Source organism: Oryx dammah, unplaced genomic scaffold (genome assembly GCF_014754425.2).
Source record: "Oryx dammah isolate SB20612 unplaced genomic scaffold, SCBI_Odam_1.1 HiC_scaffold_3, whole genome shotgun sequence".
Taxonomy (NCBI): domain Eukaryota; kingdom Metazoa; phylum Chordata; class Mammalia; order Artiodactyla; family Bovidae; genus Oryx; species Oryx dammah.
The window spans coordinates 33476628-33504100 of NW_024070187.1; the positions used below are offsets into that span (position 1 = coordinate 33476628).

Here is a 27473-nt window from a genome sequence, read left to right on the forward strand (position 1 = left end):
GGCAGGGAGGTCTTTACCACTAGCACCATCTGGGAAGCCCAAACTTTCCTGCCACATTACATTAACCTGCAAATCAAGTCATACTTACATGACTGCAGTCATGGCTGACATCTCAATTACAACCTCATGAAAGGCCTTCAGTCAGCAGCAGTATACACACAGCTCTCAAATTACTGACCACAAAACATATGAGACAGCAAATGTATCTTTTAGTCCACTAGATAATTTGCTATGGAACAATGATAATATTATTATAACATTGTATCTTTGTATTCTTTAACTTGCTGATGCACTTATTATTCTTACTAGGTTTATTATTAACTTTTTCATAAATTCCTTAGGGATATCTATATAAACAACCATGCATCTCCTTATAGAGGTAGTTTTATCTTTTCTTTCCAATATTTATGTTTTTTATGCTTTTTCTTGCCTATTTCTATCTAGAACATCTGGCACAATGCTCATTAAGAGTAGAGAGAGTAGAGATTCTTCCTTTGCTAATAGTATTAGCTAGAAGCTTCAGTTTTGCCTCATTAAGTATGGATATTAGCTGTAAGAATAGAAGTTCCCTTTTACTACTAGTGTGTTGAGTTTTTCTTTTTTTTAACACTAGACTGATATTCAATCTTTTCAAATGTGTTTTCTTTACTTATTAATATGATCATATACTTTCCTTTTTTTAGCTTATTAATATAGCTAATCACACTGACTGGTTATTGAATGCTAAACAAATTTTGCACTCTTGAAATAGAACAAATTAGGTCATACATATATTTTTATATTGCTTAATTTTGTTTAATAACTTTTAAAAGACTTCCATCTCTCTCTATATATATATATGTACATATATATACATATATATATATGAGAATTTTTTCTTTGATTTCCTTTTACCTATAAAGATTTTGCAAGATTATTATAGTCTTATGTGTGCCACATAAAACAGTTGAGAAGCATATTCTGTTTCTCTATTTCCTGAACTTTTTTGCATATTAGTCTTACATCTTTCTTAAATATTTGACAGAATGCACCAGTGAAATCTCCTGGACTTAGATTTTATGGGGAGTTTTTTTTAAATAATAATAAAATACATCCCTTTAATAGAAATTGGACAATCCTGATTTTTAATTTATTCTTGGTCATTATGGAAAGTTGTATTTGACAAGGGATTTGTGATCTTCACCCATATCGTCATAGTTATTGCCATAGTGAAAGTGAAAGTCACTCAGTTGTGTCCAATTCTTTGTGATCTGATGGACTGTACAGTCCATGGTATTCTCCAGGCCAGAATATTGGAGTGGGTAGCCTTTCCTTCCTCCAAGGGATCTTCCCAACCCAGGGATCAAACCCAGGTCTCCCACATTGCAGGCGGATTCTTTACCAGCTGAGCCACAAGTGAAGCCCACTTATTGCCATCCCATAAGATTTGTAGTGATTGTGTGTGTGTGTTAGTCACTCAGTTATGTTTGCTTTCTGCAACCCCCGTGGACCGTAGACCTCCAAGTTCCTCTGTTCATGGAACTCTCCAGGCAAGAGTACTGAGTGGGTAGCCATTCCCTTTCCCAGTTGTAGTGATTATTCCTCCTTAAATTTATTTCTGCTATTAGTAATTTGTATTACTTGTTTAATTTTCTTTTTCTTCTACAGCATTTTTTTAAACATCTCAAAGAACCAGTCTGATTACTGTGCAAATTTTCTATTATTTGTCTGTTTGCAATTCCATGAATTTTGATTTCTTATATTTATTTCTATTACTTCCTTAGAGATTAATTTATTTACTGTTTTTCTCCCTAGATACTTAAAGAGAAAATTAGATAATTAATTATGGCACTTTACTTCTTTAAAAGAAATTTTTAAAGTTATAAAATTCTCTCCAAGCATATTTCAACAATGTCCCACAAATTTTGATTTATCATATACTATCATTATCATCTCACTTGTAACATTTTAAAATATCCCTGATCTTTAAATTGGTCTAATTGATGCTTTTGAACTGTGGTGTTGGAGAAGACTTGAGAGTCCCTTGGACTGCGAGGAGATCCAAACAGTCCATTCTGAAGGAGATCAGTCCTGGGTGTTCTTTGGAAGGACTGATGTTAAAGCTGAAACTCCAATACTTTGGCCAATTCATGCGAAGAGTTGACTCACTGGAAAAGTCTGATGCTGGGAGGGATGGGGGCAGGAGGAGAAGGGGACAACAGAGGATGAGATGGCTGGATGGCATCACCGACTGGATGGACATGAGTTTGGGTGAACTCTGGGAGTTGGTGATAGACAAGGAGGCCTGGCATGCTGCAATTCATGGGGTCGCAAAGAGTCAGACACGACTGAGCAACTGAACTGAACTGAACTGATGGGGTATACAGAAGTTTGCTGTTTGATACCCAAATATTTGCTGTTTTTCTAGTTACTTGATCATTCTTGATTCTTACTTTAATTCCACTGTTCTCCAAATTATATTGCATAGATGTCTACCTCTGAAATTTACTGAGATATTTCTGATTCAGCATATACTATCTTGGCGATGTTTCACATACACCAAAAAGCTGGTATAACTCTGTTATACACAATTCAGTTAATCATTATTAAAAGATTAAAAATGTTCAATCTTCTGAAACTTTCTGACTTTTGGTTGCTTTATCAATTTTTGAGAAAAGAGAGTTACAATCTTCAACTACAACTGTGAACTTACCTAGTTCTTCATTTACTTCTGTCAAGTTTTGCAACACATGTTTACAAGTTACATAAATAGGACCTCCATGGGTATGACTGTCATGTCTTCCTAATGAAATGACTGTTTATCAGTATGAAATATAGCACTGATTCTACTGCTATCTTTATATCTGTCTGACATGGGTACTGTCACTCTAGTTTTCTTGCATTTGTAGTTTTCATGGTCTACCTTTTTTCCAGTTTACATCTTAAACAAATTTTTGTTTAAGTAAAATAAATAAAAATAAAGCAGGTAACAGAAACTTATAATTTTATTTTCAAAAGATAAAAAGCCATCAAATTATTAGGTTGTCACCTAGAGTTACATGGGTAATTGCTTGCTTTCAGTGAATTTTCTTAGTTTATGACTCTCCACAGTGACTTTCTCCTTCTTTAATTATCCATTGTCACAGTTCCTACTCTATAGGATTTTCATTTGCTTTGGGATTTTCTGATAGAAAAATGTCAGTTTACAAAATTGCTGTTGTAACCTTTGAAATCATTTCAACAAAACGTGCTAAAAAAAAAATTCTTTAAAAAATTCCCACTGAACAATTTATGTTGAAGTTCAAAACATTCCAAATTTTGTTATGCATTTATATATCATATTTAAACAAAAAATATAAGAAGTCCATGCTTAAAATTATCCCTGAAAGTTTCCCATTATTATTTCTAAAAGATAATAAATTAGTTTGAATTACTAGATAATTGAGAAAAAAAGGGAAAATAGGTAAGAGCTCTTCATTGGCAAACCAAAGGTTCATGTCAACTAAACAAGCTTGTAAATTATACTGATTTTTAAACAAATAATTCACTGATTTTCACTAATTTAACTTACTGTTAGATTTGTCTGATCATATCAACATTTTTTTTTTAATTTGTTTAACACTCATCTAACTTTAAAGAAATGTCCTATATGACTCAGGAAATTTGTTAAACACATTCCCAATACTCATTTGTTAAATTAAAAAGCCCATGGTGTTGGGTGTAGGGGCATTGCAAACACCCTTGGATAATCATTCTTACTTCGTTTATTTACTTATTTTTGGCTGCATGGAATGCTGGATCTTAGTTCTCTGACAGGTTTTGATCCCGCAGCATCTGCAGTGAAAGCGCAGCTTCACCACTAAACAGCCAGGGAAGGCCCATAAACATTCTTACCAATTGTTTTCTTACTAAAAATTATACATTGCACCTAAAATCCCTTCATATAGTTTTCTTGGCCAGTAACCATACAGTACAAATAAATGTTATAATAAGAGAACAACAAAAACAAAAGAATAAACGGAAAGTGTGAAAGTGTCAGTCACTCAGTCATGTTGGACTCTCTGTGATCCCATGGACTGTAGACCGCCAAGCTCCTCTGTCAACGGAATTATCCTGACAACAATACTGGAGTCCTTTGCCATGCCCTTCTCCAGGGAATCTTCCAGAGCCAGGATCCAACCCAGGTCTCCCACATTGCAGGTGGATTCTTTATTGTCTTAGCCAAGAGGGAAGCCCAAACTGAAAGGAAATATCAGAACAAAAACTATTTCTGTAGATAACTATATTAAATATTTTATTTTATTACAAGTAATGGGATTATGTGAAAAAATATAACAAAAAAGGAAGAAAAAAATTATACGGTTCTTCCTTGTTGTAAGAGAGAAACTAAAAAAAATCATTAATACTAAAGAAAAAAAAAATAGAATTTCTTAGGGCCTAAAGCGAGTCTTTTTCTCTTTTATTCCATTTTATCTGAAGGCACTGATGTTCGGGGTTGTGATAGCAAATGCTCTCCAAAGGAGGAAGTTAAATAGGTAATATGTCAGATGAGGCACATCTGACCTGTCTTAGAATTAAAATCTAGGATGTCAACAGAGCAGCATTAAGAAAAATATCACATAGGAGCAGTTCCTAGTCTAATATACTAAACTCATTAATCACCTTTTTATCTTAAAAAAAAAATAATTGGTATATTTTCAGTTAAAAATTATCTATATACAAGTTTGAGTAAGCATCATACAAATAGTTCAATAGAGATAAACTATTTGTCTATAGTAAAAAGGTATTATTAATCTAAAATGATTAGTTGGAATTAAACTTAAATTCAATGAAATGTAAATTACCCTTTAAAAATTCCTGGCTTAGAGAATATCTCAGTTTTCTTTAAAGACATCTATTTGCTAATCATACAATAATATTGCTTTTCTTGCTGACAATAAAGAGTAAGGACTCCCTGATTTCTGAATAGGTTTAATAAACAGATATAATTATTGCTCATTTTACATCAATTTTAAATATCAATTCTCTTCAGTTTTTTCAAATACTCTTTTATGAAGAAAAACAGAAGTAAAGAAAACAATCTCATTATATCCTGAATATTGGCTTTATAGTGAATATCATTGCATATTTTTAAATTATAAAATTAAGTACCCTAAGAAAGCCCCTTGACTCTTCTTGTCAGTTTTTTTACTTCCCTTTCACTTGTATTGATTTTTTAAAGTTAAAATCCAGACCAAAGAGAGAGGTAGAAAACTGAATACTTGAATGTTACAGACTGAGATTAATATCTTTTAGTATAACAGTAGTTATTAAGTTTGCCTTGTTCAAAGAGGTTCAGACTATATGTCGAGCAAATGGTCAGGGAGCCTGGAGTAGAGCAGAAAAACACACTGTCAATATAGAAACTATATAGTCATACATATAGTGGTGTGCTGGTAAATATTTAACAGCAGCTCACCAAAATTTAGGGCTTCCCAGGTGGCACAGAGGTAAAGCCTCTGCCTTCAATGGAGGAGAAGCAGGAGACACAAGTTCAATCCCTGAGTGGGAAAGATCCCCTGGAGAGGAGATTATGGAGAAGGAAATGGAAACCCACTACAGTATTCTTGCCTGGAAAATTCTATGGACAGAGGAGTCTATGGGTTCACAAAGAACTGGAAATGACCGAACAACTGAACACACACACACACAAATTAAAAAGCCCTACGTTGTAGTGTATGCCAATTTCTGTAGCATAACAATCCCTTATGGCTGATTTCAAGCTACCAAAGTGACTTAAATAAATCTACAATTGGGAAATATGTACATCACTACTATATACTATTTCCACATAAAGATTCAATAGATGTAAATACATAAATAAGCTCATAAGTGTAATTCAACGGAAAATATAGTAAAGTTAGTTGGAAATGTAGAGTTTTGAGTACTAATTACCTTTTAAAAATACATTTTTTTAAAATTATAAATATATATAATTTAACCTTTTTAATGACTGTGCTTAACTGCTTAACACGCCACTTCTAAACACAACTGCATAGATTCCAGACACAAAGACTACCCTGGTAGTATAAGCTGGTATGGAATGCAGAGATTTCTTCCAGTATTTACTTTAATGGCTAACATAAGTACATGACTGGATGTCCCCCGTAGTCTGTAACAATCATTTCTCTTAAGTTCCTTTCTTTCCTTGATTCAATTCTGGCCTCTAGTGGTAGCTGCTAGTGTTATTATTATTGTCATTGTTAGAAAATGTAGTACAACCTGGTCATCATTGTAAGGAGCCACAATACCAGCCATACTAAACAGTTACATTTCTCTGTTTTCACAGTATTTATTAATATATTTTAAAAATAATGGGAAATAAATTAAATAATAATGGGATATAATAAAAAGTCACATTGGGAGTCAGAAATCTCAGACTGTTGTTCTGAATTCTACCGACTAGAGGAAAGTTATTAAAATTTTGGTCCTTTCATTTCACATCTTTGAAATAATACTGTGTACATTTTTATAGAAATCTTCTAAAGAAAATAACTTTTAATTGTAAAAATAAAATCATGACATAGTTGAATCCTAAATAGTGGTTGATTCTTGGATGTAAAGATCAAAGACTTCCCCGAGTATTTTACTAACTAGTTCATTATCTAATTGAGCATAGGCTGCAAGAGGGCAGCTGTATTCAAAGGGCAAAATCAGTCAAACATTAAGATTGATTTTATTAGATTAATTGTTATTTGAAAAAAATGCCTAAATAAACTAGTTTTATGGTATCATACAACATCTCTATATCATCAAAGTGAAATCCTGTTGAAAGGTCTCTAAACAGCTTTTAATAATATATAAACATAACGATCGGAGAAGGCAATGGCACCCTACTCCAGTACTCTTGCCTGGAAAATCCCATGGATGGAGGAGCCTGGTAGGCTGCAGTCCATGGGGTCACAAAGAGTCGGACACAACTGAGTGACTTCACTTTCACTTCCATGCATTGGAGAAGGAAATGGCAACCCACTCCAGCATTCTTGCCTGGAGAATCCCAGGGACCGGGGAGCCTGGTGGGCTGCCGTCTATGGGGTCGTACGTAGTTGGACACGACTGAAGCAACTTAGCAGCAGCAAACATAACGATAGCTGATGCCCATTTTTCTTTATCCAACCTTCCCAAGACTAGGTATCAGTTTATTCTCTTTTCAGTTTCTCTGCAGAATCTTAGAATCTTTGAGTTGAAGAGTACCTTATAAAACAGAACTACAAACACTTCATTTGACATATGAGAAAGGCTAAGTTCCAAGAGAATAGTTGATCCCTGCCCTGCATTATGCAGTTAATTATTGACAGAAGAGAGACTAACCAGATCTACAGACTTCACTATCTACCAGCAATAAAAATATCAATCTTAGAGCAGATCATTACCTCTTGAAGAACTCTCTTCATCTTTAATAATAATGTCTTGACGGCTGTGCAGTCCTGTAACATCAGTCTGAATGGCAGAGAATCTATGCCTCCATTTTCTTCCACACTTGGCAGGGGCCAATCTGCAGATGGACTGCTAGGCACTCCCCTGATATGGGAATATCTTGCTTCCTGATCAATGTCTTTTGCTAATTTCAGGGAAAGGTTCCTAACGGGAAAAAAAAAAAAGAACAAAAATTACTATGTAGCATATTCAGAGCAGTATTTACCAAGCTGCTGATCAATGTTAGGAGTGAGCTGGAAAAAATTCCTTGTGACTCTCATTATTTCCTCATATTAGTCTGAAAATTTTGAAACCTTTTGTCCAAATTATTAAATGGTTCAATTTTATATGTAGCAGTAGTAAGATTCGATGAGAATCACTGCTTCAGAATGTGCTTTTTCTCCAACTGAAATTCAATTTACACACAATAACAAAATGTTTACACTTATTTAACCCTTTCAAAATTTTGAAAGCCAAAAGAAATCACTAAAAGTGAAATTTCATGTAGGGATTTTCTGAAAATAATGTTTAAAAATTATCTGGCAAGAAAAGATTAAGAAAGAAAAAACTGGGATAAAATATCTTTGGTAATTATTGTTTTAAATTACTAAATCAATCAATTGTGTATTAAGCCATTTTGTGGATTAAGAAAGACTAGTATGCATAAGATTTTACGTGAAAATAGTGAAGTAAATGTAAGGTGTATGGCACCCCACACCAGCACTCTTGCCTGGAAAATCCCGTGGACGGAGGAGCCTGGTAGGCTGCAGTCCATGGGGTCGCTAAGAGTCAGACACAACTGAGCAACTTCACTTTCATGCACTGGAGAAGGAAATGGCAACCCACTCCAGTATTCTTGCCTGGAGAGTCCCAGGGATGGGGAGCCTGGTGGGCTGCCGTCTATGGGGTCGCACAGAGTCAGACATGACTGAAGCGAGTTAGCAGCAGCAACAGCAGTAGCAGCAGCAGTATGCATAAGATTTTATGTGAAAATAGTGAAGTAAATGTAAGGTGTATGACTCCATATATAATGAGCATGCTTATCAAATAATCATTAAATATTTAGTACAGTAATATGTGGAAAACTATTTATTTTGCTCTACTTGCTAATCAACAATTATGTTAAAATTATGCATTTCAAAAATACTTTCACACACTTTAATTAAAGGTGTGTATGAAGAAAATATATTAAGATTAACAGTTTTCACATGTGTTTAAGAGGCAGATATAAAAATATATGAAAGGAGGAGTTTATGAAAATGGTCATTTTTAATGGGTTTGTCTAAATTTATTTCCATTCATTAGAACCAAGGAACCTACACAATAATGATAATTAAACTCATAGCTCAGGAAATTTATGAAACAATAGTTTAGGACATTTGCTCAGTTTTAATAGCTTTTATGTATATTATTCTCTGAAGTAAATGACAAGGTCCCTTGGCAACCTATACTGAAAAAACAGAGTTGCCTTGGAGCTTGCCACTAAGATCAGGTAAAGGTGCAAATAAAACAGAATTTCCTTGGTTAATTTTATCCAAATGTGATTATTCAATTTATAAAACATTGCACAATCAGTAAAGAAAACACATTTTTGGATCACACAATTGTTTACTCGTCTTCACAGGTATATTCATTAATCACAATTGTCATTTCAAATGGTAAGATATTAATTACTACCCCCTCTTTATGTTTATAATGAAATAATAAGTAGTCATAGCTAACATTTTTTAAGGATTGACTGTAGGCCAAGTACTGTGCAAACCACTTCATGTGTGTTAATTTATTCAAATGCTAAACAAGACCAAGAGTTAAACATAGTATGTTCATTTTTCATGTGAGTAAACAGGCCTAGAGAATTTCTCAAATTTAAATAGCCTGAGAGATTTCCCTAGCAGTTCAGTGGTTAAGACTCCCAGCTTCCAATACAAGGGGCATGAGTTTGATCCCTGATCTGGGAAAACTAAGATCCCACAGTACTGCAGATTGCATCCCAAAAAGTTGACCTGAGGTGAATCAACCTAAGTACATAAGCAGGATAAGACTGTTTTACTACTAACCACATAATGTATATATAAGACTTTTCTTACTAGCCACCAGGGAAGTCCTAATGTATGTGTGTGTCAGTCAATCAGTTAGTCAGTTCAGTTGCTCAGCTGTGTGCGACATTGCGACCCCATGATTCACAGCATGCCAGGCCTCCCTGTCCACCACCAACTACCAGAGTTCACTCAAACTCATGTGCATCAAGTTGGTGATGCCATCCAGCCATCTCATCCTCTGTCGTCCCCTTCTCCTCCTGCCCACAATCCCTCCCAGCATCAGGGTCTTTTCCAGTGAGTGAATACTTCGCATGAGGTGGCCAAAGTATTGGAGTTTCAGCTTTAGCATCACTCCTTGCAAAGAACACCCAGGACTGATCTCCTTTAGGATGGACTGGTTGGATCTCCTTGCAGTCCTTGGGATTCTCAAGAGTCTTCTCCAATACCACAGTTCAAAAGCATCAATTCTTCGGCGCCCAGCTTTCTTCACAGTCCAACTCTCACATCCATACATGACCACTGGAAAAACCATAGCCTTGATTAGACAGACCTTTATTGGCAAAGTAATGTCTCTTCTTTTTAATATGCTCTCTAGGTTGGTCATAACTTTCCTTCCAAGGAATAAGCGTCTTTTAATTTCATGGCTGCACTCACCATCTGCAGTGATTTTGGAGCCCCCAAAAATAAAGACACTGTTTCCACTATTTCCCCATCTATCTGCCATGAAGTGATGGGACCAGATGCCATGATCTTCGTTTTCTGAATGTTGAGCTTCAAGCCAACTTTTTCACTCTCCTCTTTCACTTTCATCAGGAGGCTTTTTAGTTCCTCTTCACTTTCTGCCATAAGGGTGGTGTCATCTGCATATCTGAGGTTATTGATATTTCTCCCGGCAATCTTGATTCCAGCTTGTGCTTCTTCCACCCCAGGGTTTCTCATGATGTACTCTGCATAAAAGTTAAATAAGCAGGGTGACAATATACAGCCTTGACATACTCCTTTTCCTATTTGGAACCAGTCTGTTGTTCCATGTCCAGTTCTAACTGTTGCTTCCTGACGTGCATATAGGTTTCTCAAGATGCAGGTCAGATGGTCTAGTATTCCCATCTCTTTCAGAATTTTCCACAGTTTATTGTGATCCACACAGTCAAAGGCTTTGGCATAGTCAATAAAGCAGAAATACATGTTTTTCTGGAACTCTCTTGCTTTTTTGATGATCCAGTGGATGTTAGCAATTTGATCTCTGGTTCCTCTGTCTTTTCTAAAACCAGCTTGAACATCTGGAAGTTCACAGTTCATGTACTACTGAAGCCTGGCTTGGAGAATTTTGAGCATTACTTTACTAGCATGTGAGATGAGTATAATTGTACAGTAGTTTGAGCATTCTTTGGCATTGCCTTTCTTTGGGATTGGAATGAAAACTGACCTTTTCCAGTCCTGTGGCCATTGTTGAGTTTTCTAAATTTGCTGGCATATTGAGTGCAGCACTTTCACAGCATCATCTTTCAGGATTTGAAATAGCTCCACTGGAATTCCATCTCCTGCACTAGTTTTGTTCGTAGCGATGCTTTCTGAGGCCCACTTGACTTCACATTCCAGGATGTCTGGCTCTAGGTGAGTGATCATACCGCCCTGATTATCTTGGTCGTGAAGATCTGTTTTGTACAGTTCTTCTGTGTATTCTTGCCACCTCTTCTTAATATCTTCTGCTTCGGTTAGGACCATACCATTTCTGACCTTTATCGAGCCCATCTTTGCTTGAAATGTTCCCTTGGTATCTCATTTTCTTGAAGAGATCTCTAGTCTTTCCCATTCTGTTGTTTTCCTCTATTTCTTTGCATTGATCACTGAGGAAGGCTTTCTTATCTCTCCTTACTAGTCTCTGGAACTCTGCATTCAAATGGGAATATCTTTCCTTTTCTTATTTGCTTTTCACTTCTCTTCTTTCACAGCTATTTGTAAGGCCTCCCCAGACAGCCATTTTGCTTTTTTTGCATTTCTTTTCCATGGGGATGGTCTTGATCCCTGTCTTCTGTACAATGTCATGAACCTCCGTCCATAGTTCATCAGGCACTCTGTCTATCAGATCAAGTCCCTTAAATCTATTTCTCACTTCCACTGTATAACCATAAGGGATTTGATTTAAATCATACCTGAATGATCCAGTGGTTTTCCCTACTTTCTTCAATTTAGTCTGAATTTGGCAATAAGGAGTTCATGATCTGAGCCAGTCAGCTCCCGGTCTTGTTTTTGCTGACTGTATAGAGCTTCTTCATGTTTGGCTGCAAATTATATAATCTCTCTTGATTTCAGTGTTGACCATCTAGTGATGTCCATGTGTCTGTGTGTGTGTGTGTGTGTGTGTATACAAACACACACAGACACATATATATATAAAATAATTAATGTACCTCAGGTAGCCCTGTAAGGACTTCATATATGCTAAACCATTTAGTACTCATAAAAAATCTCTTTGAGGTATTATAATTCTTATCTGACAGTGAGGGATTTGAGTCCCAGTGAGACTCCTATTAAGGTACATGCTGATGGCAACACAGCAAACAATGGGCAGAGCTGAGATTTGCATGCAAGCAGTGCACTCGAGCTCTAAGTTACTACAAGATTCCACATCTCATGTGAAAAACAAACAAGTAAATGAACAAAAAGAAAACTGAAAAAAAAAAACCTGTAACTACAAAGAATCTCTTACATTTTCACTTTTAAAATAAATTTTACTTGATATGACTGATTCATTTTAATTATATGCAACTTGGAGTAAAATATACAATCATTCTTAACTTTTTTAAAATTTTATTTTAGTGTCTTAGAACAATAAGAATAAAATAAAATACAAAAATGAGAATTCACAGTGTGTATAATACTATTTTAGTTATCACAGAATTTTCAAAGATTTATCAGGTTTTAAGTTGTGAACTCATCTGGTGTCTGACTCATATTAGGCTGACTCAGTAAATAACTATATTATTGAATTTGAATAAATGAATGCAATAATAAAGTTAATAAAACATAATTCTTTGTAATCATTTGTGCATATAACTCTCATTTGTACACAGAAAATTTTCTGGAAGGTGAATTGTTATGTATTGCAGGACCACTACCCATGGTGCCAAATTCCCCAGCACTCTTAAAATATAGTAATTAAAGTAACAGTTTTATAATTCCTTTTAATTAGATTGCTGTTTCTTTGAACCTCTGTGTTCAGTCATGTTGTAAACATCAATAAAGATTGAAACCACCCATTCAGAAACTAAAGCTTCTGAAACCAGTTTTCAGAAACCACACCTGTGTAAAGTTCTATGTGTTTAATTTCAGGAAATTACTGAGGATCTGAAGATTACAGTTTAATCTTTATATATCTACGGATCACTGCCATTTCAGATAGTTAAGAATGGGCTATATGCAGAAGTGTACTTAGAAGATAAAAGTAGCCATTTTTTTTTACTTGAAAAGTTTGGGTCTTTCTTGAATTTCAACAAGAGGGAGAACGACGGCATCATTTCACAATTATGGAAAACATCCACATTGTGTCTAGCAGAGCACGGGTGATTGATGACTCAGAGATTAAGAGGATTCTGTCACTGACCTCAAGAGGTTCACCATGATTATTAACTGCTTAGTAATTGATACCAAAAACATAACAATGAATATTCTTCCCCATATGAAAAGCACATCAATTTATTTTGCAATGCTTTGTTTCAACATGAATAATAGTGAGCTGTAATACCACAGTATCAAAACACCCTTCATTAGGTTGAGGCAGTTAGTGAAATAGACTGTTAAGCAGGGCTGCTACTCAGCTGCACAGGCCAACAGAGCCATCCACAGTCACTGGATTTCTGATCGATCGGTGCCTGGGGTTTACAATGATTAAATATTTTGAAAACCAAGGTTTTTAACAACAGACCATGATTGTGCCAAAAATACCCATGTGTTTCTGGGAATATTCACCTCAAAAGAATCCACCCCTATAACTGATAAGAAAAGAAGAAAAGTCTCTAATATGAAGTCATAGTTTCCTCTGGCACAGACAATCCATAATACGACCAGGAGGGTAGAGCAAGGCTCGGGGGCTCTCCTATTCCCTCATTAGTAAGGCTCATGAGATAATGCAATTCATGCACTTTGGCATATGTAGCTCTCTGTCTGCAAATACTCTGAATTATTATTGTTTAAGAAAACTGAAGAAATGTGTTCTATATAAAAAAAGATGGTCCCTAACTTCACACACACACACACAAAAGGGTAAGACACTGAGGCCTGATACAGTGATTCATTAATCACCCTAAGTACTGCAAACAGAAAACAAAGACAGTGTAATCTCCACTGAGCACATCCATACACACATCACCCTGTCTATGTCAAATTCATGAATCTTTGGTAGATTTGCTCAGTAATATTTTTACTTGTCTTGTTCCTTCTAAAGGGCAACCAAGTCTTAATGACTGAAAATTAAGCAACATTTAGATAAAGTCAAATTGAGATGTATGGGCTTTTCTCAGTCTGTAAGTTTTAAATAATAAAGCTTTTGCCCTGAAATGTGCCAAGCTCTATACTGCCTCAGAAACTTTGCATATGTATGATAAGGTGTTGCTTACCAACCTTCGTATCTCGCCTTAAAATACATCACTTCTTCAGGGAAAACTTTGTATTTGGTACCTGCACCCCTCTACTTCAAAGACACACAGGTTCTTCTTTTCTATGATATGCCTTCCTTTGTTGCACTTATCACAGATGTAGTTAATAAAATTAATTTGAGAGGACCTCTGGGAATACATTGGACTAAACTGTCCTACACTCTACCTCCTGTTCTGAATACAGAGAAATACTGGATAAAGTATAACCACATTTATTTTTAAACATATAGTGCAGGAGGGAAAGAGAAATATGTCCAAGTGCCAAAGAGCAAAATTATACAAGTTGCCACTGTGATGGTTTCAGGGTGTTGAACTTGAATGCAATCTGTAAAAACAGAAGTTGCAGTTTTTATGCCTATGGAGACACAGGAGAGCATTTGCCAATGACATAGAATATTCACAGTGCTGGGAGAGTTCCAAACTTAAAAAAAAAAAAAAAAAACTCAAAAAATCAATCTGTTCTACTTATAAATTAACTGTCTGGTAGAACACTCTTCTTTCTCTAAAGTGAAAGTGAAAGTGAAGTCGCTCAGTCGTGTCCGACTCTTTGCGACCCCGTGGACTGTAGCTCTCCAGGCTCCTCCGTCCATGGGATTCTCCAGGCAAGAATACTGGAGTGGGTCGCCATTTCCTTCTCCAGGGGATCTTCCCGACCCAGGGATCGAACCCAGGTCTCCCGTATTGCAGGCAGACGCTTTAACCTCTGAGCCACCAGGGAAACCCTCTTTCTCTAAAGGAAGACAATAAAATGCATATTCTCAAAACTATACCATTCACAATGTATGGCAAATATTAAAATGAATAGACACACAAAGAAGCAGAAAAAACGTCTGTTGATCCTCTGAGATAACCCATATATTGGGCTTAACAGGCGGCACAGTGGTATATCTGCCTTCTAATGCAGGAGATTCAGGAGACATAGGTTTGATCCCTGGGTCAGGAAGATCCCCTGGATTAGGAAATGGAAACCCGCTCCAGTATTCTTGCTTGGAAAATTCCATGGACAGAGGAGCATGGTAGGTTACTGTCAATGGGACTGCAGAGTCAGATGCAACTGAATACACACACATGACCCATATATTAGAATTAGCAAACAAGGATTTTAAAGAGCTATAAGAAATGAAAAATTATCATTTTTGATTGACATTGTTTTGACAGACATTGTTGGCTGTCTGCCTCATATTCATTCATACCTCCTTCCTGCCTCTTTAAAACAAACGCAAGCATAAAAACAAAAAAAAAACCTCCCTGTAGGCTAAGCCGCTTCAGTCGTGTCTGACTTTTTGTGACCCCATGCACTATAGTCTGCTATGGCTCTTCTGTCCATGGGATTCTCCAGGCAAGAATATTGGAGTGGGTTGCCATTTCTTTCTCCAGGGGATATTCCCGACCCAGGGATCAAAACTGAGTCTCCTGCACTGCAACTGGGTTCTTTACCATCTGAGCCGCCAGGGAAGCCCCCTAAAACACCCTAATTTGTTCAAATGCTGGCTTTCCTATAGCTCCAAGAAATGATAGGAGTCTAGTGGAAGTCTTCAAGGAAATGTTTCCTCTCTGGTTAGAAGAGAAATGGGAAGGAGACCACCATTGTTTTGACTTGATGTATTGCTAGAAACTATAGGTGTACCCTGCAAATAGGAAGAAACTTGGCTGTGGGAAAATCAAACAACAAAAAAATTGAGTAAATCCACCTCCATATATTATCATTATTTCTCTGAATTAATCAACACTGGAGACTATCTCTAGATTTCTTGTTTGGCAAAATAACCTTTTTTGGCTGTTTAATGAACTTTGAATTAGGTTTTTCTCTTGAAGCTGAAAGCATTCTAACTATTATTACTACTAAAGAAAATATGTCAATAAGAACATAAACCTAGAAATAACAGTTCAGTTCAGTTCAGTTACTGTCATGTCCAAATCTTTGTGACCCCATGAATTAGAGCACGCCAGGCCTCCCTGTCTATCACCAACTCCTGGAGTTCACCCAAACTCATGTGTATCGAGTCAGTGATGCCATCCAGCCATCTCATCTTCTGTCGTCCCCTTCGCCTCCTGCCCCCAATCCCTGCCAGCATCAGAGTCTTTTCCAATGAGTCAACTGTTCGCATGAGGTGGCCAAAGTATTGGAGTTTCAGCTTCAGCATCAGTCCTCCCAATGAACACCCAGGACTGGTCTCCTTTAGGATGGACTGATTGGATTTCCTTGCAGTCCAAGGGACTCGTGAGAGTCTTCTCCAGCACCACAGTTTAAAAGCATCAATTCTTCGGCGCCCAGCTTTCTTCACAGTCCAACTCTCACATCCATACATGACCACTAGAAAAACCATAGCCTTGACTAGATAGACTTTTGTTGGCAAAGTAACGTCTCTGCTTTTGAATATGCTATCTAGGTTGGTCATAACTTTTCTTCCAAGGAGTAAGCGTCTTTTAATTTCATGGCTGCAATCACCATCTGCAGTGATTTTGGAGCCCCCAAAAATAAATTCTGACACTGTTTCCACTGTTTCCCCATCTATTTGCCATGAAGTGATGGGACCAGATGCCATGATCTTCGTTTTCTGAATGTTGAGCTTTAAGCCAACTTTTTCACTCTCATCAAGAGGCTTTTTAGTTCCTCTTCACTTTCTGCCTTAAGGGTGGTATCATCTGCATATCTGAGGTTATTGATATTTCTCCCAGCAATCTTGATTCCAGATTGTGCTTCTTCCAGCCCAGCATTTCTCATGATGTACTCTGAATAGGATAATATAATTCATTGTGCAAATATTTGTTTAATGGCTATATCTGAGGCTAGTGTTAGGAACAGTGCTTATTTTTCTTGTTCAATAATATATCCACAAAACCTTGCACAATTGTATCCAATACTCAAATCAAAAGAATAATCAAATTTAGTGCTAAAAAAGCATTAGAGATCTATTTAAATTCTTATTTAATATATAGGGAGCTCACACCTAGATTAATTTTGTAAGTGTCACACAGTTAGAAGGTGTAGAATTTCAGTCTCCTGACTTCTGGTCCAATACTCTTTTCTTCATATTGCATCATCTTTTAATATGGTTCAAATTTAAAATATTCTTGTATTTATCTATTCAGTTATTTTCACTGAAGATGGACTAGTGAAATATTAGCTTACAATTTAACAGAATAAGATTAAATAGTAAGGAACCCTACTCCTCTGAACAGTTAGAATTTCATTCTCCAAAATTTTCAAGAAAGTAGGTATCTTATGAGTACAAATCTGTTCATACAAACTTTGAAAGTATTTTAATCCTAAAAAGAAATGACTGAGTTGATTGTACTTGTTCAGTAACTTTTCTCCCTGCCATTAACGCCATTCACATTTCTCCCTCCCATTCCCTACTTTTATCTTCATTTGTCATTTAAGATCTGGTTTAAAGATCATTTCAGTAAGAAAAAGAATAAGAATTAATGAATGCAGAGTACAGTGCCATGAGGTTCAGCAAAGAGTGACTCAAATTAGTGTTTAAAAAAATCCCATGTGCAGGACTTCCCTGGTGGTCTGATGATGAAGAATCATGCATGGGATACGGGTTTGATCCGTGGTTCAGGAAGATTCCACGTGCTTCCAGGCAACTAAGCCCATGCACCCTGGAAGTCCTGCTCTACAACAAGAGAAGCCACTGCAATGAGAAGCCGGCATACTGCAACTAGAGAGTAGCACCCATGCAGCAACAAAGACCCAGTACAGTCAAAAATAAAAATAAATGAATATGTAAAAAATTTCTAAAATCCCATGTACATGCATACATATATACCAAAATCTGCTTGTGCACATATATTTTTTACTTTACAAGTATTCATTTAATTGTAGATATTGTACATTTTAATTATGCTATGATTGAATTAATAGTGTAATTGACTTCTTTTCCCAGAGCACTCAAGCTGTCAAAAAGTTAATGCACAGAATTGTCAAAAACATTTTATACAGATAAAGATCAAATTTTTATTTATTGTCCCCTGATCCTGTAAAAAGTGATTCTCAACTTAGAAAATCTCATAAACGGGTTGATCTTCCTCTAATTGATTTTAATATAAATTCTTTTTGTCTAGTCTTCTAGGTAATTCATCATATCCTTGTTGTTTAGTAGCTAAGTTGTATCTGATAATTTGTGACCACATGGACTGCAGCACATTAGGCTTCCTTGTCTTTCACTATCTCCCAGAGTTCGTTCAAACTCATGTCCACTGAGTTGGTGATGCTATCCAAACATCTCATGCTCTGCCACCCTCTTCTCCTTTTGCCTTCAATTTTTCCTAGCATCAGAGTCTTTTCCAATTGAGTCGGCATCAATTCTCTGATATATTTACTAACTCCAGTGTTCAACATTTTCCTTATTTCATATTTCTCTATACTGAGGGTCAGGAAAAATTTACCAGCCTCTCATCCACCACTCCATGGAAGTGATTTTATTTGGAAACTGTTGAACTATAGAAGAAAAACAAATTAAAGTCAAATAAAATCTGATCTCTGAGTAATAATTATCTTAATATGATATCAAAGAACTTTTTTAAATTGTTAATTCCACTGCAATATATTGTTACTAAATTATTTCAAATTCATTTATAAAGATGAAAATCGTTTTAAAATGGTAGTTTTGCTATATTATTTTAGTCTGGTTAATGTCTTGATTGGTGACAGTATTCTATAAATATTAGACAAAAGGCATACTTTATAGTTATCTATGATACATATTTTGTAGTTATCTATGGGCTTCCCTTGTAGCTCAGCTGGTAAAGAATCCACCTGCAATGTAGGAAATACTGGTTCGATTCCTGAGTCCAGAAGATCTCTTGGAGAAGGGAGAGACTACCCATTCCAGTATTCTTGGGCTTCCCTTGTGACTCAGTAGGGAAAGAAACTGCCTGCAATGAGGGAGACTTGGGTTCAATCTCTGAGTTGAGAAGATCCCCTGAAGGAGGGCATGGAAACCCACTCCAGTATTCTTGCCTGGAGAATTCCATGGACAGAGGAGCCTGGACTTAGCAACTAGCCACACACAAACATTAGGTATACTTTATATATTGTAATTAATTTGACATATCTTTTAGTGAAAAAGTACATAGAGTAATTTTTTTTTAGAGTAATTTATTATTTTACATTTGTGTTAAAAAAATAATCATTTTTAAAGTCATAAACTCAAACTCTAATGACTTGCCTTACTATGAAACTCTTTTTTTTTAAATCGATTTATTTTCAACAATAAGAGTTTTATATTTATAGGATAACAGAATTAATAAGATGAGAAGCATCATTTTTAGAGATGTAAATTGTGGTTTTGAAAATAAATTTTTCCCAATGCTACTTTCTGCCTTCCCTTTTCCCTTCAATATCAGGATAAGTTGCAAAAGTGCCAAGGTCTTGCTTCATATCCACATCATGTAGAGAATTTGATTAATCTTTCAGAACCAAACTACCACCATAAATGTATCCTATTTCATTATCATATAGTATATTTAAAACTTAATGTTATCATATTAAGAACGTGTATGCAATATTCTTTTATGACCACTCAAAGAGAACATATAATGGGTTAGTAGATATGCAAGAAAATTTATAAAAAATATGTAACTGTATACTTGCTTACAATAATTTTGCAGTACATCAAAAACTTCTTAAAAAACAAAACTATAGAATTTCTTCAATTTGCATTATAAAATGCACTTTTTTTACATATATAGCACCAAGGGTCTATTAAAATAAAAACTGTAATGTAATATATAGCACTGAAAATATGCTAAAAGTTATACAACCCATATAGTTTTAAAAGAATTTTTTATTCCCATTACCTTTCAAAATATTCAGGATCAGAAATCTAAGTGTAATAAGTGTTAGCTATGAAAGTATAACCTAGGAAGTAGTTTTTCCAAACAGAAAATCAATTATTGTGCTGTAACTTGACATTAAGGCAATACCTAATATTACCAGATAATAAAAAAGGAAATAAAAAAAGGATAATAAAAAAAAGTAAACTATAAAAGTCCAACACTTTTCAAAGCTAAAACAGTTGGAGATTTTGACTTTGAGTTTAGAGAGACACAAAACATTATCAGTTTAAGAAAGATTAGTAAAACCTACATCAAACTTATCAAGCAATTCCTCAGATTCCATTCTTGAGGTAACAAAAGGCATTGTGATAGAGTACTCAATTTCAACTAGAAAAATAAGATTTTTCATATAACACAAAATCAAAGATTTCCAAATATCCTGACAAACTCACACGTACATAAAAATCACCTGACTTATTTTAAATAAATGAATTCCAGCGGTGTATCGCCAGCCCCCTGTGTCATATTGTTGTCTTGCTAGCCTTTGCAAGACAAACAAAACATGTAGTGCAATAGCAGAATAGGTTAGATATATCTTACCACACTCACTGGCTATAATTTTCCCCATAATTCTCCTCCTCCCCAAAATGTATGTGAGTTTTGATATAACGTGGCTAATTTATATGTATTCTTTAAGTCTGTATTAGTGCACCTTCTCTCTCAGGATCTCCTCTCCAATCCTTGCAGTTACCTCAGGCTACACTAAATTCTCTTGCTTTTGGTTCAAAAGAAGGCAAAATAACACCAAATAAGGTGAGACTCTCCCTTGGTGAACTTTATATTGCCAAGTCACTGTTGAATAAATTAACATATGACAGTTTCACATACACTAAACTTGCGTGCTAAGAAGTCTACCTTATTAATACTAAATGACAGGTTTACATATTAAATTTCCAAAGGAGTACTTTTCATATTTATCTCTGGAGCGGAGCCTTACTTAGGCAAAACTATTCAAAGTGGTCAGTACATTAAGGGTAGATAGAGAAAGAAGAGAAAAATATCAAGTAGAATTAAAACAACAGCGATGACAGAAATAACAATAATAATAGAAACTAGTTTGAATATGGGCTTCCCTGGTGGCTCAGTGGGAGACTTGGGTTTGATCCCTGGGTCAGAAAGATCCCCTGAAGAAAGAAATGGCAACTTCATTCCAGTATTCTTGCCTGGGAAATCCCATGGACAGAAGAGCCTGGTGGGCTACAATACAAAGGGTCGCAAAAGAGTCAGACACAACTTAGCAACTAACACAAAAACAAAGTTTGGAGTATGAATATAGATATTAAGTACCACTTTCCCTTAGTACATGCAGGAGAGTTGTTCAAGGACTGAGGGTGAATATCAAAAGCCACATATGCTCAAATTCCACAGTTGGCCTTTCAAGTTCATCAGTTCCACATCCCCAGATTCAACCAACTTTGGACAATCTATTGTGATCTTGGGTTGCCTGAATCCTGGATATGCAGGACCAACTATACATATTTGGGAAAAAAAGAACTATCATGGACCAGCATAGTGCAAATTGTGTTTTTCAAAGGTCAACTGTAGTTGCACAAGAAGAAAGTGGAATAAGAATGTTTATGGCTCCTGGGTTTAAATCTAGGTCCTCCTAAGAAGTGATTTTTATGGAGAACTGTTTTATGTAGCACAAAGATACTGTAGAGATACAAATGTTTGAATAAAGAAAACTGCAACTTTTAAAAACATAGAAAACAATGTGTAGTTTCTAACTTATTTTGAAGATTATTCATACTAAATGAAAAGTACATAATTAGATTCTAGCCAATAAGCTGTTCTCAAACCCTAATTCTAGAAGTTAAGTGGCTTTTGGAATCATGAGTATTGAAGAGTTACAACTTTGTGTCTGAAGTAAGAATGAGAAAAAAGTAGAAAGCACCTGAAGACTGCTGTTGCTGCTAAGTCGCTTCAGTCGTGTCCGACTCTGTGCGACCCCATAGACAGCAGCCCATCAGGCTCCTCCGTCCCTGGGATTCTCCAGGTAAGAACACTGGAGTGGGTTGTCATTTCCTTCTCCAATATATGAAAGTTTAAAGTGAAAGGGAAATCACTCAGTCGTGTGCGACTCTTAGCGACCCCACGGACTGCAGCCCACCAGGCTCCTCCATCCATGGGAGTTTCCAGGCAAGAGTAGTGGAGTGGGTTGCCAGTGCCTTCTCCAATCTGAAGATTAGTGAACTGGTATTGATAAATAAGTATTGTTTTCTGATTATCAGTTGTAATTACATTCTGTTATATCACCTTTTAAGATACAGAATAGCAAAGATTATGATATTACATCTGTGTGAGCTAAGTTGCTTCAGTTGTGTCTGATTCTGCAAACTAATGGACTATAGCCTGCCAAACTCTTCGGTCCATAGGATTCTTCAAACAAGAATACTGGAATGGACTGCCATGCCCTTCTCCAGGGGATCTTCCTGACCCAGGGATAAAACCCACATCTCTTTTATCTACTGCATTGGCAGGCAAGTTCTTTACCACTAGAGACAACCAGGAAGCCCAGCCAATGATATCATATATTGTGATTAATATACTCTGAATTATAATTCAGTTAAGAAAACTTTGAGTTATCTTTCAGTATGGGTTACAAGGCCACAGTCCAGCCTCTTGATGGTCAGTTTCAATTACAGCTTCAGTACACAGTAAATAGAACATAGCTGCCCTGCAAACCCAGTACTACAATAGATTGCCCCATGTGATACAAAGCACAGGTATGGATTTGGGCACTAAAAAGTATAATTGCTCTTTATTTTTTAGCAAAATATTAAAGATCAAATATGTTCAAAAAAAGTTCAAGTATTTAGGAGCTACTGTTTACTATTAGCATAATAATAACGGAATAATAATAATTCTAGTATCAACAACTTCAGATATGCAGACGATACCTCTCTAATGGTAGAAAGTAAAGAGGAACTAAAAAAAGCCTCTTGATAAGGATGAAAGAGAAGAGTTAAAAAGCTGGCTTAAAACTCAACATTTTAAAAACTAAGATCATGGCATCTGGACCCATCACTTCATGGTATATAGAAGGGGAAAAAGTGAAAGCAGAGGCAGATTTTACATTCTTAGGCTCCAAAATCACTGCTGATGGTGACTGCAGTCATTAAATTAAAACATTTGCTCCTTCAAAGGAAAGCTATGACAAACCTAGTGAAAAAGTAAAAGTGTGAGTTGCTCAGTCATGTCAAACTCTTTGTGATCCCATGGACTGTAGCCCACCAGGCTCCTCTGTTCATGGATTTCTCCAGGCAAGAATACTGGAGTAGGTAGCCATTCCCTTCTCTGGGGCATCTTCCTGATCCAGGGTTCCAACCCAGGTTTCCTGCTTTACAGGCAGATTCTTTACTGCTGGGGTCACCAGAGAAGCCACATATTATAAAGCAGAGACATCACTTTGCCAACAAAGGAACATAGAGTCAAAGCTCTGGTTTTTCCAGTAGTCATGGATGGATGTGAGAGTTGGACCATAAAGGAGACTGACAGCCCAAGAAATGATGCTTTTGAGCTGCTGTGCTGGATAAGACTCTTCAGTGTCCCTTGGACAGCAAGGAGATGAAACCAGTTAACCCTAAAGGAAATCAACCTTGAATATTCATCAGAAGGGGTGGTGCTGAAGCTGAAGCTCTAAAAATTTGGCCACCTAATGTGAAGACCCAACTCACTAGAAAAGACTCTGATGTTGGGGAAACTGAAGGCAAAAGGAGAAGACAGTGGCAGGGGATGGCATGGTGAGATAGCATCACTGACTCAATGGACATGAATATGAACAAACCCCGAGAGATAGTGAAGGACAGGTAAGCTTCGAGAGCTGCAGTCCATGGGGTCACAAAGAGTCAGACATGACTTAGTGACTGAACAACAACAATCCTAGTAAAGAATCCTGCTAAATTTAAGACTATTTTGTAAACATTTATTCATTTGTCCATTCAATAATTATTTATTGAGCACTCAGAATACCTATTAATACCTATTCTAAGAAATAAGATTTGTGAAACAGTTTTCTAAAATTATAAAACTATATCAAAACTATATTTGAATTTAATTCAAATTTTATGTTAAATATTATAATAATAAACATTATGACAGTGAAGCATAATGTAGAACCATCAAATGGTGCTGATTCTAAAAATGCAGTTTCTTCATAAACAAAAACAAACTTAACCATGAATGGAAAGAAAGACAAAATGAGTTGATCTTTTTTCTCCCTCTCTGAAACAGAACCACTGTACTTGGTATAAATAGCAGGTTAGATTATTTGTGTAAATGAAAAGCATATAGCATCATTCATACATAATTATACATCATAGAACTGTCAAGGTATAAATATCTGTTGCAAGGAACAAACAAAAAATCCTTGAGCCCAGTAACAGAATCTGAGGCTAGACCTTGAAAGGAGTGACATAAAGACAGAATGTCACGGCTCAACTGATTTAAATGATTCATTTTACAGTAGCTGAATTACCTTTCCATTGTTCATCAGTATGACATGAACATAGACAAACACTACAATCATACACATATAAACATAAAATCTGGCTATAAAATCACAAGGTTAGATAAGTCAGAAGCTGCAAAATGTTTTAGGTTTCTGTTGATGAATCTTTTCCTAACTCCCATCTGGAAGACACTTAGATTGCTGGACTCTATCTTTGTCTCCAATATAGTCCTCTTTGAATGTTATCTCAGTTTTTTTCTTTCTATACTGAAGTGTACTTGACATTTAAAACCAGATAACAGTGGGTGCTGTGGCAAAGGATGGTTTCTCTTTTAAACAAGCAGCAGAAACACAGATTGGTATCAATGTTCAATCGTCTTTAAAACAGAGATGAGGATGAAAAAGGAAATACCCAGTCATTTTCTTTACGTAACCAAAGAATAGCTGATAAAAGAAAACTTTTGTTTTGCCCTTTCCTCTCCAGAGAAAACTACTCATTTGAGGAAGTATAACAGGGGGAAAAAAAAATATTCCTCAGAAAGAGTTCAAATTCCATTCCTAAAACAAATCTTCTCAAAGTGACTGTATTAAGTCTCTTTATATCTACTTTTTGTTGCCTGAAAAATAAATGTTTAATGATCAGTCTTAATTGCATGCTAAATTGTCACCTTGTAAGATATTTTAACCATCAATTATAGTATTAAGAGTCTACAGAGGAGGTATCTAAGATGTAAAGACCGAACAGGATGCAAATAGTAAAACTGGGCTTTCAGTCCAACAATTTTGGCTCTGGAGTCTGTGTCCTAACTCCTGTGATCTCTCTAAAGAAAGCTATTTGGCAAAAATTCAGTGAGCTCACTAAGCCAGACTCCAAAGGTCATAAATGATTGGGAAATATAAGCTAAGCTTACCTTAGAGTAATTTCTATGATCCTTTTTTCTGTTTTCATCTAAAACATTTTTTATCTTATTCTTCGTTTCATAGAAGAGTAGAATATTATACTATAATAATTAATGTTGGGAAGTTTACCTGAAAGCAATTTTCAAAAAAAAAGTTTCCTAGACTCACTGAAGTGAATAATTTGGGTCTATTTAAAGCTGAGCATCTATGATCCAAAGGAGGTGCTTCTGGATCTTTGTTATAAATAAAGTAGTAATATTCTTAGAGCAACTTGTTAGAAATTAGACATATCAGTGCTAGAATGGATTTTTTTCTTCTTATGTGAACACATGTTATTTTTTTTCCCCTGCATATAAAGAAATTCTCCCTCTTTCTTTGCTACAAATGCCTTTATTGTCCTTTGAGAAAGTTCCTCCTCTCCCCCATTGCATGTAACCTTGAGATTGCTAACACGGTCCCCTCATCTCTTCCTTCCTATGGTCATGTGATCTGGCCTACAAACAAACTCTGGTTCCCAGAAATATAAGTCTTGAGCAACATAACACAGAGACAGAAAACCATAGTAGCTAACATCTAATGGTAGAGGCTTTGAAGAGCTTATCCATTCATTTCTGATTCCCAGGGCCAAATTCATGGGCTTGCATCTTCTGCAGTTACAAAGGATCTAGTTCTTAGAAGGGGCCTGAACTTGGTTTAATGTTCAGCTATTACTGTGTTAAAAATCTTAATTTTTATGTAAAGAGTCTTACATTTGTTATTTTTCACTGGGCCTTGCAAATTGTATAGCTGGTTCTGCTACCACAGTTCTCTGATAGCACCATTTGTCTGCTCTTCTTGAGATCTGTTTGGTGCTTCACTTTCCCTTTATTTCTGTAAGCTAGTGCAGAATCTTACTTTTTTTTTTTTTTTTTTAATGAAGTGAGCAAAATAGATTTCTGGGGCTTGTACTAAAGAAGCCAGTGTTTTACATTTGGCAGACCCAAGACTAAAGTGTAAAATGTAATACAGTTTGTTTTTGTTTTCCGATGCTCTTACACCCTTTGGTGTACTCCTGCCATGCCCATTTCTGTCACCTTCTCCAGGTCTGCCTGAGAGTATCACTGCTCCCTGGATATTCAAAATTCACTACTGGGATGTTATATTTCATTGTACACTTTCTAAGCCAGAGGCCATTCACTTTTTGTAACTTCTCTGTCAAAACACACTGATGCTGTGCCCTGCACTCACCACCCTGACCCCTTTTACATAATTTATTCAGCTAGCAAGCTGGAAGTTTGTAAGGAACTGGTACAACATTTTTATTTTAACAGATCACTTATTCAGAAAGAATGAAATCCCACACAAAAGTTTAGGACAAGCTTTCTGCTCAAAACAGACATTTTGTGGCTTTAGGTTTCTCAAATCATACTAATTAAGGAGCCATATATTCTATCTACCAATTTCTCCTACATTTAGAAGGAAAAATAGTTATTCTAAGACTAGGGTATTCTGACCACATAAGAGTGGTTGGAAGTCAGCACTAGAAAATTATATGACATTTATGTTAATGAAGAATTACTCTGCTTCGAAGTTGCGTGCATTTATAATGTTACAATATTTAAGTTTGTTTTCATTGGTAACTCCAGTAAACTGACTTTAATTTATTTTATCATTTTGTTCATTGGAAAAGTAAAAACTGATGGCTGCTTTCTGGGATTACTTTGCCTTTTAAAAGTATGGTTTGGTGGATTAGTAGCTCAGTTGTGTCTGACTCTGTGACCCCATGGACTGTAGCCTGCCAGGTTCCTATGTCCATGGTATTCTCTAGGCAAGAATACTGATGTGGGTAGTCATTTCCTTCTCCAGGGGAACTTCCCAACCCAGGGAGAGAACCCAGGTATCTTGCACTGCAGGCAGATTCTTTACCAATTGAGCCACCAGGGATCCCTTTAAAAGAATATTGCCCTACTAAACTATCAATGAGAAATTGAGGATACACTGTCTATCATTCTTAAAAATATTCTATTTGATATTTCACTTTTTAAATATTCTCTCTAAACTAAAAATTTCCATGTGGGTCAAGATATTTCATTTTTGTTTTAATGTTGTTTTAAATTTTAAAGCTTTTATTTGTAAATGACCTCAGTAATTTAACATTGCACTTTTATT

General features: G+C 35.9%; 1 protein-coding gene across 2 annotated transcripts in view; it reads right to left on the reverse strand.

Annotated features, from left to right (window-relative positions):
- The window catches only part of CCSER1 (coiled-coil serine rich protein 1), a 975365-nt gene that overhangs the window by 436426 nt on the left and 511466 nt on the right, over positions 1 to 27473 (reverse strand). For both annotated transcript variants that reach the window (XM_040237849.1, XM_040237850.1), the window contains exon 6: positions 7392 to 7599. In XM_040237849.1, coding sequence (XP_040093783.1) covers positions 7392 to 7599 — 208 coding nt within the window. The remainder of the gene's footprint in view (positions 1 to 7391; positions 7600 to 27473) is intronic.